Here is a 16240-nt window from a genome sequence, read left to right as displayed (position 1 = left end):
TATTTCATTTACAATAAGAAATGTGAATTTTTCTATAATGTGCTTTCATTAAACAAAACGTATTACAAACACAGACAGATAGTAAGCACGCTGATGTCGCCTATCTAAAATCTAAATTGCAATTTTGCACTTGTGCGTATACGAAGGAATATTTCATTAATATTTAGGATAACACAATTCCACTACAACCTTAGAACTTAAAAAGCCGACCGATGGTGGAATAACCATCCAACTGCTTGCCTTGAAATACACAGGAAGACTGGTAGCAGCGTCTTCGATACGATAAAGCCAGCCCTGCGGTCACCAGCCGGCCTGCCCAACGTGGTGACTATGGGCAAAACACGTGAGTTCTTACGTACAAATGTACTTTGAAAAAATTAATACAAATGAAAGAAAATAAATAACAGAAAATCAAAAACGACGTAAGTAAAAAGAACGTTAAAGAATCGTATGTTACGTACGAGTACTAGGACGTCCCTTATTTTCCAAAGTTTTTATTTTCTAACGCATAGGTCTTAGTTTTGTTCGATTGCTCCTGAAACTCTTGGAAATAAATTTTCACCTCATTTGGAGTACAATAACCCGGCCGACTTGTATCGTCGAAATATGTTCATAAAAAATACCCGAAAGTAGCGGTGCTTATATGCGCTATTTGTCATTTATTCTTGGTGATTCTTATGATTAACACTTATTTTTTATATTTAGAATAATTCATCAAATAACTGACGCGAATTTATCGTTTAACCGTCAAGTTCTTGCAGGACTTTTTTTAACATTTGTCAAAGTAAAATTTACTGGTTGCTAAAGCGCAAAGCTCGTCATTCGAGAGTTTATTATATTTTGAGAAAATGTTAGAATCCTTTCCAGAGCTATACCTAAATGTGAAAAAAAAAAACTTGTAAACCTTTACCATGGTGAGAAAAAAATCCAAATAATACAAAATGATTACAAGCGCCGTGATTAGGATTTTCAAAATAATTTAGATGATATAATAATAATAATAATAACTTTTGGCTTAAATGGTTTCATAGTTCGCACACCACCATCCTGGCATCACAATTTCAAAATGCGATTTCTACTAATTCATTACCAAAATTTATGATGACTGTTACCACATTCCTGTTATACAAATCGGGATGTACCGCTGATCCTAAAAACTACCGCCCTATAACTTGCTTACCCACCATCTATAAGCTACTTACATCTGCTCTCGTCGCAAAAAATAACAAAACATATTACTACAAATAATATTTTGGCTACGACTCAGAACGGATGTAAGTCTAAGATGTAGTCGCGGTACCAAGGAACTTCTCCTCATAGACATGACCATATGCCAACAGGTACGTCGAAACTGGAAAAATCTGGTTGCCACTTGGATTGACTACAAGAAAGCGTATGATTCAGTGCCTCATACATGGCTTATGAAAGTAATGGAGCTATACAAAATTGATGCTGCTTTGTGCTCTTTTCTGAGTTCGTGTATGAGACAGTGGAACACCTTTTTACGTCATCCGGGTGCGGTCGATGTTTCAGGATCGACTGAACCGATAAGGATTATGCGGGGTATTCAAGGTGATAGTTTGAGTCCAGTGTGGTTTTGTCTAGCCTTGAACCCTTTAAGCACTTTATTGGAGTATTCAAGGTTGGGCTTTCACCTTCATAGAGGAAGCAAAGCAATCTCTCACCTACTTTATATGGATGATTTGAAGCTTTTCGCATCCAAACTACCAGACTTATACAAGTTGTTAAAAATAAGAGAAACCTTTAGCACTTGTATAAGAATTGAGTTTGGTGTGGATAAATGCGCTGTCATCCATGTAGAAAGAGGTAGAACTGTATCATCAGAAAATTTAAAACTTAACAACTCTTTGTCTTTTAGATCTCTCAACGAAGGTGACACCTATAAATATCTCGGAATGTCAGAGGCATTGGGCATTGATGACGGAGCCATGAAACAACTGGTAAAGGAACGATTCTTTGGCCGGCTGAAGAAAGTTCTCAATAGCTTTCTTTCGGGCGGTAACAAGGTACGTGTCTTTAACAGTTGGGTTATGCCCTTAATCGTCTACACCTTTGAGATTTTGAGATGGACTCAAACGGAATTAGATACCCTTGATCGCCAAGTCCGTAAACTGTTAAGAGCTGAGATTATACATTACATCCCACGAAAATGTGGGGGTCGTGCCTTTTTAAACGCTAAAAATCTCCACAATCGTGAGGTGTATAATCTCAGAGAGTACTTTTTAAATATGAAGAGCGATATGCACATGGACGTTGTTGCAATTGATAGGGGCTTTACTCCGCTGTCCTTAGGCAAAGAGAAATGGCGTAAGCCTATAGTAATGCACCGCGTGGCCGCATGGAAGAGCAAGGAATTACATGGCCGGTTCTACAAAGTTCTGACAGACCCAGATGTAGACCAGCCCAGCTCTATATCCTGGTTACAACACGGGAACCTCTTCGGAGAAACCGAAGGTTTTGTCTGTGCAATTAAGGACGAAGTTATTAAGACGAATAACTACCGGAAACATATCATGAAAGACGGAACTCCAGACATATGCCGAGCTTGCCATAAGCCTGGAGAATCCATTAGACATGTTGTTTCCGGCAGATTGCAGCCAATAAACCTGATATAGTGCTAGTAGACCGATTAGTGTGCCGAGCAATTATTGTTGACATTACAGTTCCACATGACGATAATCTCGTAAAGGCCGAAAAAGAAAAATTAAGTAAATATTTAGACGTTGCCCACGAGATTACCGGCATGTGGAATTTTCAAGTGAAGGAAGTGGTTTGAAACCAAGATATCCTTTCAGGGTGGCTCCTAATTAATTAAAATGGTACGTGAAAAACACTGATATTTGTGGGAAAATGTGATATAAGGACGCTTCTTAATAACAAAAATTTCATCCAAGCTAAATTTTGGTAGAGATTTTTATTAAGCCAGAAGAAAAAAATGCCAAATCACTACAGATTTCAAGTGTGTTAAAAAGCCTTTTAAGGTAATTTCGTTTGTTTTTTTTTTCTCAAAATCTTAGTAAAAAAATTTAAATTTAGCACAAAACAAATGTAAAAAAATTAAATAAAGAATGGGACGCAAAATTTTTGGTGGACCCCGGACGGCAAAAAAAACCACGCTACACCACTGAGGTCAATAACGTAGTTATCCTACTTTGTGCCATTATTTTTTTACGTTTTTGTCTATTGATAGTAACGCGCGAATCTTAACAAAGTAATTAACTGATTTTGATGAAACTTAGTTCAATTATATTATATTTATATGATATAATTATATTATATCAAATATATTATAGACATTAAATTTATCGTTGTTATATCAAACTAGGCTGTAAAATATTTCAATATATAACATATAGATGTGCGTCATTTTGCAGGAGAGCAAAAAAAAAAGATTTCAAAAAATTATTGTTCGGGAACTAACAAAGATTAAAAAAGAATCATCAAAAACGTTATCCCCAGTAAAAAGTTATAGGGCAACACATAATCAATACAGTCGAATTGTGAACCTCCTCTTTTTGAAGTCGATTAAGTATTTAGAAAATTTTAGCGTAATCACGCGCTCGTAAATCGGTTAACACCTGTTAACCCTGCGCAAGGATCACACACAAAATCGTGAAGCGTTTCACATTTTTAAGGAAATGCACCAAGAATATTGGACAAACCTAACTACCTGCAGGCAGACCAAGGAAGCTCTTCCGACGATCAACCCCGGATTGTCCCGCAAACTTCGCGGTTATGGGAGAGCCCAGCTCCGACTACTGGTCGGGGCTCTTACCCGACATGCCTTGCTTAACAAGCACTTACACAATTTAGGTGTTACAGACAGCCCCCTATGCAGAGGGTGCATGGAGGCAGAAGAAACAGCCTCACACATCCTGCTGGAATGCGGTAGTGTGGCGAACTACAGGGCACTACACCTCGGGACACCGAGGTCGCTCCGGGAAGTCGTCGGCAACACAAGGGGTCTGCTAGGCTTCCTCAAGGAGCTAGGCTGGCATGAATAAGGCCCCCAGCCAATCACGCAAAATAGGCGCAATGAGACGTCGAGTTGCGGAGAACAGCCCGTGAAGAAACAAGAAACAAACACCTGTTAATCTAGTGGTCCAAGAACCCAGGCCACCCAGCTCTTTCTTATTTTCTGAAATAAGAAAAGTCTGGGGGGCCTGGGATCTTACTCTGTAGTCGCAGCGAGCACGAAGAAAGAATAAATGACATATTAAATCATCTTCCACCAGATTGAGCGATAGAAAAGATAATTTAATAGTTTTACTTAGTATTTTTAAGTTCGAAAGCAATCCTTGCTGTGCCTGTGCAGGGCTCTTCCATGAAAAAAATATTTTATTAATTTGACTTTAAATAATAATAAAAATTATACTGCCATTAGGAATAAAGAAAAAACAAATGTAGTGATAACTGTATTAGATTAAGATCTAAATAAAGTATTTAAAATTTACAGAATAATAACAAACAACATAATTATGTGCAAAACTAAATAATTATTTGTAACTTCAAAATACCATTAGGCTTGTAACAAATTACCAAAAAAAATAAGTGTTATAACAAAATCCACTTGTCAATAGCAAAGTTTATGGTAAAACAGAAGTCCGTGGTCTTACACACTGTTAATAACAAAACTTTTCTGGTACTAGTTTCCGCTTTACGCTGTACAAATGTCCATGAAATAAATACGCAAACTCTAACATCATGTTACTTCCTTGTGAAGTTATGTTCCGGGATCCATCTGCAGATTCTTAAATTTGATAGGACCCGTCAAAGCACATTCGGAAATTTATTAAATATACAAATTACAACTGTTATAATTATCGATAATCTTTTTACGCTGCACTTATTATAAAAATATTGAATTAAATTATCGACAATAAACAATTACATTTTCACCACAATCTTTATAGGCACAAGCTACCAAAAGAATATGACAAAATTGACTAGAGTAAATAAAACCGCAGGAAAAAATAGTTTAAATGTTTCTATTTTATGCTAAGTATTATAAACACTTAATTTTTAACCTGTGACTCAAATTGTACTCTTAGTTGTAATAAAAAGAGCTACTTTGAGCTTAATACAATTTCCCTGCATTTCAAGAAAGGAGTAGAAATTTGTTTAATTTAAATAGTCTAAAATATTAAAGAAAATTTTTAAAAGCAATATTACATGAAAATCAGAGAGAAAAGTTTAGTTTTTATCTCACATTCTTGAATAGTTAACCATACAATAGGTACTGATATTATTATATAACAATATCATTATGTTATTGTTGTAAACATGTCTTATCTAATCATATTTAACTATCTTTTATTCTTTATTTCCTCTAATTTTCATTAAAAATTACATATAATATAGAGTACTAAAAATTCATAGATAAATGGAAAAAAATTGTCGTACATGGTTTATACTATATGTATTTATAGATGTTACTTTTACATTGAAAATCTTATTGTAAATATTTATATAAATAATACCATATATTTAGCTCTAATCATACAAGTTTAAGCTTAAAGGAAAACATGTATTTTATTTAGAGTTTTTTAATGAAACATAGAAAAAAAAATACGATTGTTTATCAGAAGTACTGTAAATATTAATATTAACTACAGATTTCAAGAAAAGATGCAAAAATGAGAAAATGCAATGATGCAGAAATACGAAACCATTTTTTTAAACTTCAATAATAGGTTTTAGTCAAAAAACAGCCGAAAAAATAAGTCTCCATATTTTTTTAACAGTAAGTAAGTAAGTTGTACGTTGTCTTAATGTCTATTTACAAGATTTAGTTACAAGCCTAATGTCTTTCTTTTACCTTTCTTATACATTTGATTACATTAAAAATACCTTAAAGACTAATTTTTAAGACTTAAATTTCCCATTTAAAACAAAATATAGTTAATATTTTCTACACTATTTTTTACTTGTCAAGAACTTATCAAACATACCCAAATATTTTAAACATTTATTTTACTAGTACATAACATTCTGGAGGTTAATATTATCAATTAGGAATAGAAGACTAAGTAGTACTTAATTAGTATTTAATAAACGGTTTTTGGACCAAACGTTTCATACTTATTACTCTGACTTGTTTTTGACGGTGTATAAAATTTGATTTGTTTGGTAAATTAAGTAGAGTGCACTGACAAATACTGCGTTTGCTCTGGAAAAGAAAAACATATAAAAATTATTGTTAAGTATTATTAATTTATAAATTTTAAAACTTATAGTGTCAATAGAATTCAATGTAACAATATAATAATTATAAAAATGTTAATGATAATTAAACGCAATATTAATCTTACTTTATATTAAATATTAACATTTCATGATTAATATTTGTTATAATTATATCAATTAATTCAAATTGAAAAGACTACAGCTCATTTATAGTTATACCTTATCCTTTGCTTAAATCTACAATAATAAAATTTGTATTAATAAAAACTTTCTAGTTAAAATAAATTATTTAATTAAGTACATATAAAGAAGTCAAATTTATAAAAAAATCATCATTGTCACATCATTGTTCATTTCTTCTAGTACAGAAAATGTGAGAGCTCATTATCATGAGATTGCTTATGTAATACTAGAACACCAGTAAAAAATTGTAATGTTATAATAAACTAGCTGTACCCTACAGTTTCACCTGCATTAATTTATATTACTTATAGCATTCCACGGTTAATAGTTTATCCAACGCAAAAATAACTTTTCAATTTGAAGCAATAGATCCTGATACTAAATCCTACTATATTCAAACAAACACACAAACTCATCAGCTTTAAAATAATAGTTTAGATTTTACTTACTGTCCTTCTTTAAAATATTCTTTCAAAGTGTTGGAAAATCTTTTGGAGTATTTGACAAATTCTCTTTTTCTTTGCTCCAGAGCCTGTTTTCCCGGACCAGGTGTGTACGTGGACACTTCGTTTACTGCATCTAGTAGCTTCTTAATGGCTGACGCTATTTCTCTGTAATAGTAATTACAATAACAATCAACTTTATTTCTCGCCATAGTCAAAAATGTTTTACACTGGATTAAGTTTTGTATGTTGGTCTATAGACTAGGTGGTAGACGAGATAGACGCCTGAGATAGGGTAAATAACATTATCATCAAAGAAAACAACATAATCATTGCATGATTAATTATGTAACAATGTTAATAATATTCTAAAAGTTCTTTTTGTTTTTTTTTTTTGTGATACTAACTTAATAGTTTCAAGGAAAGTCTTTCTGTCAGTAATTTCATCAGGTATTCTGCTCAAAATTTTCTTTAATGCAGTGGACTTCTTGTTGAGCTCTTGAAATGCTTCTTCAGACCTATTTAGTCTTAAATCAGCACCTTTTAATGAAATAATAAAAAAGTTAGACATATTCTTCTCTAGATCTAAAAATATTAGAAATTCTTTACAATAAATATATAAATCTGTAAATACATTCAGCTTCTGTTAATGTTCCTTGAAGGCGTAGTAGGCTTTCATTCATATTAACGGGAATGTCTGCTCTTCTCATAATGCCAGCAACTAAATCATAGTTAAGGCCTGGTAAGGCAGCTTCAGCCTTCGTAAGAGCTGCCCGTAAGGTTTGTGAAGCCCCCATGTCATATTTTTCTAACTGAAAAATTATTTAATCATCTAAATTAAGATTAGAAACTATATTATTATATAAGATAAAATACTTATTTTAAATAAGCAATATTTTAGGTCTAAAATAAAAGTAATGATGATACAGCTTGAACTGCTTAAAAATAACAAATATGATTATCAGAAGAATCTTATAATAATTAGTTACAGGCATGACAACAATAAAATACCTATCGAAAACACGCAATACGTCTGAACGCATTCTTGTAAGATTTTCTTAAAACACATTATTTCTATAATAATAATATTGTAAAAACAAAAACATAATACTTTATAAATGCTAATTATACATTCAGGCTAACCAGTTACATGGATAAATCTGTGATTTTATATACCTGGGTTAAGACAGGACGTATAAGAACAGGTAAAACCAAAGAAGTAACAGGCAACTCATCACCCATTGTCATTCTGACTAAAGTATGTTCGAAATTTTGCAATATAAACAATTAGACAGAAGATATCTAAAAAAAACTTTAATGAAATGCTTATTTAACACAGGAAGATTTATTTAGTCACATAAATGAATTCACTGTCAGCACCAAGAAAAAGTATATTGTTACAATTGTCATTTCAATGACAAATGACAGCTAGGGACACGAAAAAAATTATCGATACTTTGTGATACCGAGTACATTTCCATTCGATACCGATACTTTTGTTCTCGATACTTTGCATTCGATACTTTTACGCGATGAATACTTTTTGGCATTGTATCGAAAGTTTTAAATGAGTACCTAATATTACTTCTATTTGGTCAACTGAAATTCGAAAACAATTGTTCAGTATTTGTACGATAATTGGAAGTGACAAACTTTTTTTTGGAGTACTTTTATGTTTGTATTCGATACCTAGAAGTTTCGATACTTTTATGAGTACGATACTTTTTTTTCGATACTGCTCATGCTCATGAGTACAGCACTGTAGCACTAAATCAGTGGGCGCGTTCCACATGCACAATGCATATTTGGGCGCTGTCAGGTGTGAGCTGTGTGCTTGCAATATGGTGGCATGATAAAGATATGCAACTGTGGGGGTTGTAAGTGAATATTTCGCATGGATTGGAGTAAAACTTAATTCAACATGGATTCCCGGGAATTTATCGTTGCGTTTTCGCAGTTGTTTTTGAATTTTAAAAAATCTACTGACACATGGCAGCGCTCAAATATGCATTCCACTTATAAAATTCGCCTACAACGCCCGCGGCGTTTTTACATTAGTGCCTTAGTGGAACCGCAATTTCAGGGGTTGTGGTCAATGGCATTGTGATTTGTGTACTTGTGGACCTTTTTTTTCGAAGTGTTGAGTGCTGTTGGCTCTAGCGGCCTTTACAGCGTCACCGGTGAGAGGGGCCGGGTACTAAAGACACCGGACGCGAAGGAAGAAGGGGAGCCCTCTGGGAGGGCCCGGGGGGAAAACGCACGCCCTAAGGGTGCCTCCTAGCGAGATCGCACTTCGGCTTAGAGCGTCATCGGAGTGAAGGAGGCGCTATGCGGAGCGCTGAGACGGCTTACGGACGGTCCGCTACGCGCCTAGGCGCGTGCGAACCGTCAGAACGTGGGGACCTCGCCCTCGCTGGCGGGGGCGGTGTGTGTGTGTCTTTTGTGTGGTGGTTTATATGGCGTTAAGCGCCGTGATCCTATCGCCAGGGTCGGTTAAGACGTGCATGGGACGTCTTTGTACGATCTGTAAGTTTCCTCTACCTACGTATTTACAAGCCTCTGCTACAAGAGGATTTGACCACGGCGAGTACGTGGCAGTGCGTAGAAACTTGTTCTGAATGATTTGGAGCCTGTGGATGAGGGTTGGCTCCACATGAGCGAAGACAGAGCACGCGTAGGTCATAATATGTCGTACGCAGGCCTTGTATAATGTCGTCTTATTTCTAAGAGACATTTTACTCCTCCGGCAGCGTGTGCAATCGACCTAGTACGAACGCTGCCTTGTTTCGGACCCGGTTAATGTGGGCTTTGAACGAAAGTTTACTGTCGAGAATGACGCCTAGGTACTTTGTTTCCTTTAGCCAAGGAATCGGAGTGCCGAACAGGGTTATGGTCCCGGGTCGACCTTTCGTCCAGAAGACGTGCCTGGTGTGTTTGACAAAGTGCACTGCTACACTCTTTTCGGAATTTACTTCGATTCTCCATTTCCTAAACCACTCGCCGAGGGCGGTGGCCGCGGATTGGAGTCGAGAAGTTATAGCCTCGACGGAGGTATCGGTCGTGGTGGACCTTTAGTGGAACGCGTCCATTAAATACTCTTTTGATTCGAGACCAGAGACAAGAGACCACTGGTTGTGGTCGTTGTGGTTGAAAGATAGGGATGGGCAAATGAAAAAAATATATCGATATATATCGTATCGATATTTTTAAAAAGTATCTAAAAAAAAGTAGCCTAAGTTACACCTTATTACACCAGCTAACTGCTAGTGAAAGTCCCGTCAAAATCGGTCCAGCTTAATGAACATGTACGCACACGTTACACCATAGATTAGCATTAGATTCACACTTTGGTATTTGATCACACTTAAATTAAGTCTAAAGAAACTACCCATAGACATGTTTTTTTGGTTGCGTTCACAAACTACAGAGGGATATAGACAGTACTAATACCAAAACTCGCAAACTCTCGCGCGCTCTGTTTCTGTTACAGTTATTCATTTACAGATAAAACGGACCATATGTTGAAATAAAAGTAGAATACATAATTCATTTAAAATATAATATAATTTAAAAAAATATCGACTTCGATATTCAAAAATAAATATCGATTATCGATATTTTGAAATTAAAAATATCTCCGCAAAAAATATCGATATTTCAATATATCGATATTTGGTGCCCTTCCCTATTGAAAGATAAGAAAAAACACATAACACCAGTAAGTAGGTTTATATATGTAACTAGTCGTGGGTCGTAACGTCTTTTATATGTAATCGGTTATACGTAGTTTCGTGGATACGCGTAACTAGTTTCGAAACTGCTTATTTTTCGTAACTAGTTATTTTAGTATACAGTATCAGTACGGGACGGCGACGTTATATTACTTTTGTTTGTATTATGGTTATGAAGTAGTTATATGTTATAACTTGTAACATATACGAATGCCGTTACGTACGTTAATATTGATGGATAGTATAATTAAATTAACTTCCCTTCATATTTTATCCAGGCTTACGACTGGCTGCAAAACATATTATTTAAATTACTTTTTGATTTTTGTATAGACATAATAATCGATGCAGGCGTATTTAGAAGTTCATTTGATTTTATGTACAGTTTTTAATTATTTTTCGAAATACATACATACATACATATAATTAAAAATACAACAAAAAACCCATACTATTTTAGTACATACTTCGTGTTGAAGTGTTGAGACAATAACATTAATCGTTAATAATTAATCACTCGTCAACTGTCTTAACTTAATGCTAAATAGTAAATTCGAAAATATTTAAAAAGAAACACGACCGAAATTAATATTTCTTTAAAAAAACTGTGCGTATTAAAATAAACTTAAGCTCATAGTCAATTGCGTACAAAATCCCATGAGCATATTCGAAAACAAAGATGCATCTATAGTACTTATAGCCATCTCTTTTTATCCTACGCGTAAGCGTATCTGCGTATTGTAATGATTAATATTAGTAACCTGTTACGTTATTAGGCAAAACGCTTATGCGCCGGTCGTTGTGTCAAGTTTTTGATAAAACTGCGTACGCAAAAAAACTGCGTACGTAAAATAATCGTTACATTCGTATCGGCGAAACTACGTATATGGTTATTGGCTTCGTAACTAGTTACTGAAACCGATTACGATAAATAACGCCCACCGCTATATGTAACACACAGATTTGACACAGATAGTCATTAGTCATAGTACAGATAGTAAAATTAGTTAAAACTTTTTTAATTCAACAAAGAGTGTCAAACTAACTGAAACTAACTCGTTAATCGAACATGGCTAAAAATACTTCAAATTCCGCTTTCCGTAAAATAGACATAGATCAGTACAACGAAGATAACTTCAAAGAAGATGAGTCTGAACAGTCCATACCCACCGGACCTGATGAGGGAGAAGTCTGTGCATTACTAAATCAATATCCTTTTCACTCACATCGCTTATTTCATATTTAATTACAAAGAAAAAAATCTTCAGTTCCCTTCTATATGCTAGTTTTTTAATAAATCAATGACTCACTCGAGTGTCCTAATGATTCCTAAACTTTTTTTGGCTTTTATAAAATAGTTTGTTGCTAAAACTTCGTAAACATAATATTTTATAACGTTAATGTTTAATTATAATGTTCAGAAATAATAATTTTTCATTAATTATTTAACTTCACGTTAAAAAAGTTAATATTTAATAATCAAATATGTAGTTTTCTTAATCCTAAAAATACAGGTCGCTACATTGACGCACTCAAACATGTTTTGAATAATGCTCCCCTTGGATCGCCCAATCAGCAAATAAAAGTAAGTAATTTAAAAGCAAATTGGAATTATAAATATTGTTAGTGTGTAACAATCTTAGCAATACTGAGGATCCCAGTGTAGAGTAATTGGTTGCATCAAGCAAGTCCTGTCATCAGTGTTAAATTAGTGCTAAAATTCATTTTGTTTACTTGTTTTTAATTCAGCCTTTATCATCCCACTGCTGGGCATAGGCTTCTGTCTCCTTGTAGGCCAGGGATTAAGAAAAAATCCAATTTGTAAAGGACAATCATATTGTGAATTAAATGCTTTAGGTATCTAATGTATTTCAATTAATAAAGATTAATACTTTATCTAAATAGCTTTTCAATTACTGCATTGTATGGATATAGTAATTTATCCTACAAAGATAGATATAATAATGCTATTGAGGACTTTTCTGTAGAGCTGGAAATGAGGAATAATTCCACCAGAGAGAGACAGACTGTTTAATATATGATACTATGAACCGAAAAATATAATAAAAAGACTGAACATTCTATATATACACAGAAAGAAATAAATGTAACAATGATATATTTAAATGTAAAGTTTAGTATAATGAACAGAGTGTATTAGATTTGTAATTCAATACCTTTAAACGAGCAATTCTTTTATACATATTATGTGTGTATATATATATAATCTGAATCTCGGAAATGGCTCCAATGATTTTCATTAAATTTAGTAAGTAGTTAGTTTCGGGTACGATAAACTGACCTAGCTAGGATTTATTCTTAGAAAATGCCACTTTGTCTGTGTTTTCAGGTAATAAAAGCTACTACAATACCATTAGAATATGATGACAAATTTCACAACCATCTACAAAGCTTTAATAGCTCAGCAGGCTTACTCTTGAAACTCAATCCTATTTCAAATTTAGGATTGGGATTGAGAAATTGTCAATCGGTACTCTTGAACACTACACTAGCGCACGATTTGACTCAATTACAGTGGAATTTTGTGTAACTAATAGAAATTGTGATTTCTCGATCTTAAACATTTTTTGCACTCTTGACAATATTTTGACGTTGACTATCGACTTGGAAATCGTGTTTGGGATTGAATTTACTCATTTCAATAAAGTTAACTTTTAACCGACTTCCAAAAAAGGAAGAGGTTCTCAATTCGACTGTATTTTTTTTAATGTATGTTACTTCAGAACTTTTAACTGGTTGGAACGATTTCGACAAATTTTCTTTTAATTGAAAGGTGGTGTATGTCATTTGGTCCCATTTAAATTTATTTGAGATCTAACAACTACTTTTCGAGTTATATTTAATAATGCGTTTTTACTTGACGCTTTTTTCGTCGACCTACGTTGTATTATACCATATAACTTTCTACTGGATGTACCGATTTTGATAATTCTTTTTTTGTTGGAAAGGGGATATCCCTAGTTTGGTACCATGATAAGGAAACCAGGATATGATGATGTAATCCTAGAGAAATCGAGGGAAATTCTCAAAAATTCGCAATAACTTTTTACTGGGTGTACTGATTTTGATAATTTTTAATTTAATCGAAAGCTGATGTTTATCATGTGGTCACATATAAATTTTATCGAGATCTGATAACTACTTTTTGAGTAATCTTTGATAACGCGTAGTTACCTGACTATTTTTTCGTCGATCTACGTTGTATTACTCGTCGATGTAATTGAAGTCGGTTTTTTTTTTCGTTTGCGAGCAAACACAATTATTATTAGTGTTCGATTGTGTATCTAAAAGTGTTTTCTATTAAGATAATAGTGCGGCTGGCGCCTATATTTAACACATTAACAACAATATCACAATCACAGTATTTATTAAAATAGAACTAAATACTTAACAATTAGCCTTTTACCCTCTCTTAACCTAAGGTAGCAATTTTTAAATATAAATCACAGTATTTATATCTCTAATATTTAAATATAAATCACAGTAAGTCTCTAATATCTTTTGTTTTAACTATATTAATAAACTTTTGTATTGACTAATTTAAGCTTAACACTGGTAAAATTGCAGAAATTATTACAGAAGTAAATAAAGAAAGAAGATAAGTTAATTATTAATATAAATTAAGAAAATACATAACTGAAATAATTTGAAATTTAGAAGTATCAAAATTGCGCCAGTCGTGAGCTTTTTTTTTAACAACAACACACAATATGCCAGAATGAATAATATATCTTGCGTTTTTATGCTTAAAAATCAGTTTTAGGTTTAATTTAAGGAATTACAATATAATAGATAATAATTAATTATTAGAGACACATTATAATTTAAAAAACATAAAATTTCATGAGTTAAACTTTATTTTCTTAATATTTTTTTATTATAATGGCTACGACCGATCGATTGTCAATTCGATTCCAATTTCAATTCAATTGAAAGCTCGATTTGTTCAAGAGTACCTAAATATGACAGATTGAAACTGGAACTGTATTGAATTCGTGTTTTTGTGAGATTGGGATTGAAGTCTACTGGTGGGAAATCGGTCGGTCCCGGGACCAGAAAACTCCAGTTCGAATCTGGATGTCTCCAGTCTGATTATTTTTTCCCTTTTTTAAGTTTTTATTTAAATAATCAGTTCTTATTTTATTATTATCACTAGCTGTGCCCGCGACTTCGTCCGCGTAGAATTTAACAAAAAATTTATTATTCAGTTTGCAGGGTTATTAAATAAATAAATTTCTAAAATAAAAGTAGCCTAAGTTTCTCCTTATTACATCAGCTATCTGCCAGTGAAAGTGCTATCAAAATCAGTCGAACCGTTTCAGAGATTACCCGGAACAAACAGACAGACAGACAAACAAAAATCGTATAAAATGTTAATAATAATAATTAATAAACGCTTCAAACTCAACGGATCCCCCAGTAGGATTATCTCCTGTGTTGAGGGTCCGGAAACACACAATACACAAACACAACGCCGAGACGACGACTAACATCTATATGGTCGGTACAAATGTTTTCGTGAGCGGGAATCGAACCCGCATCCGCCAGCGCAACAGCCAGTGCTATTACCGCTGCGCCAACGTGTCGTTGAATTTATTTTGGTATATATATGTACATCCATATGCATTTAACGCGAAATAGGTGGTGGTGGTTGGGTGGTCACATGATAATGGTATAATTTAAAATTCTGAATAAACTAAATTCAGTATTATAAAATCATATTACTTCAATCAATTCAAGTCTCTCTCTTTTTTTATTTTATTTTGTAAACCAACAATTTTGTATCACAATAAATAAATAAATGATCTAATAAATGCATAAACTCAAAGGTCAAAAAATAATAATCTAATTATTGAATTATTTTATGAAGATCGTATTATAAAAGTAGTTTGATTTTTTTTTTCAGGATAATGCTCTAGCTTTGACACTGAAAGTCCTCCTTGCAATCAAATCTGCGCAGATCGAAGAAGCTGTTGGCACTTTGTCAGTAGACGACATAGACATTCTAATGAAATACATCTATCGAGGTTTTGAATATCCATCCGAAGGATCAAGCGGACATCTTTTGCTATGGCACGAGAAAGCTTTTAACATTGGTGGGTCTGGTTCTATTGTTCGAGTTCTATCTGACAGGATGACAGTTTAAAATTTAAATTGTAATTAAATATTGTACTTTATAAATTATTTAATAAATTTGATATTACAATAAAATATTTTATTTTCCTTTTAATAATAGGGTCCAGCTATATACAGAAATATGTTGGCTTTGGTTAATTTTAAAAAAGGTAAAAAAATATGAACCTAGCAAAACCGTTTTTTAGTAAATCTTTAGATTATCTAAAGTATTCTACAGGAACGCTATAATATAAGAGTATCGTTACTAGGAAAGTTATAATTGTGTATGCATACGTAACGCCAGTAGCGTATCATAATTATTATTTTTTTATTTGTTAACGTACGTATTGCAACATATTATAGTTGTGCTATTGATCTGTTCGGCAGTGATTTAAGGCTCTTTGCATTTTACTCCAATCAAAAGGATAGTTTGAAACATTGATTTACAACTTTCCTGTAGACACCAGTATTCTCGTAGTTTTCCGCTGCTACTCGTAGGTAAGTAGGTACTTTAAAATTTTGCGGTAAAACCAAAAACCT

At 33.4% G+C, this 16240-nt stretch overlaps 2 protein-coding genes across 2 annotated transcripts; one reads left to right on the top strand and one right to left on the bottom strand.

Annotated features, from left to right (window-relative positions):
* Window positions 1–4423: 4423 nt before the first annotated feature.
* Window positions 4424–8228, bottom strand: LOC123669426 (programmed cell death protein 10). Its single transcript, XM_045603031.1, has 5 exons — window positions 8010–8228; window positions 7468–7645; window positions 7241–7373; window positions 6840–7001; window positions 4424–6190 (listed from the first exon to the last, which is right to left on the bottom strand). Exons 1-5 carry the CDS (start codon window positions 8079–8081, stop codon window positions 6106–6108), a joined length of 630 nt encoding a protein of 209 aa, XP_045458987.1. The 5' UTR covers window positions 8082–8228; the 3' UTR covers window positions 4424–6105.
* A 3186-nt stretch (window positions 8229–11414) lies between these two features.
* Window positions 11415–15791, top strand: LOC123669153 (actin-related protein 2/3 complex subunit 5-B). Its single transcript, XM_045602786.1, has 3 exons — window positions 11415–11773; window positions 12077–12149; window positions 15492–15791. Exons 1-3 carry the CDS (start codon window positions 11634–11636, stop codon window positions 15729–15731), a joined length of 453 nt encoding a protein of 150 aa, XP_045458742.1. The 5' UTR covers window positions 11415–11633; the 3' UTR covers window positions 15732–15791.
* Window positions 15792–16240: the final 449 nt, after the last annotated feature.

Source organism: Melitaea cinxia, chromosome 3 (assembly GCF_905220565.1).
Source record: "Melitaea cinxia chromosome 3, ilMelCinx1.1, whole genome shotgun sequence".
In the NCBI taxonomy this organism is placed as follows: Eukaryota; Metazoa; Arthropoda; class Insecta; order Lepidoptera; family Nymphalidae; genus Melitaea; species Melitaea cinxia.
The sequence above is the reverse complement of the archived record's forward strand: the minus strand, read 5'-3'. Positions and strand labels throughout refer to the sequence as shown.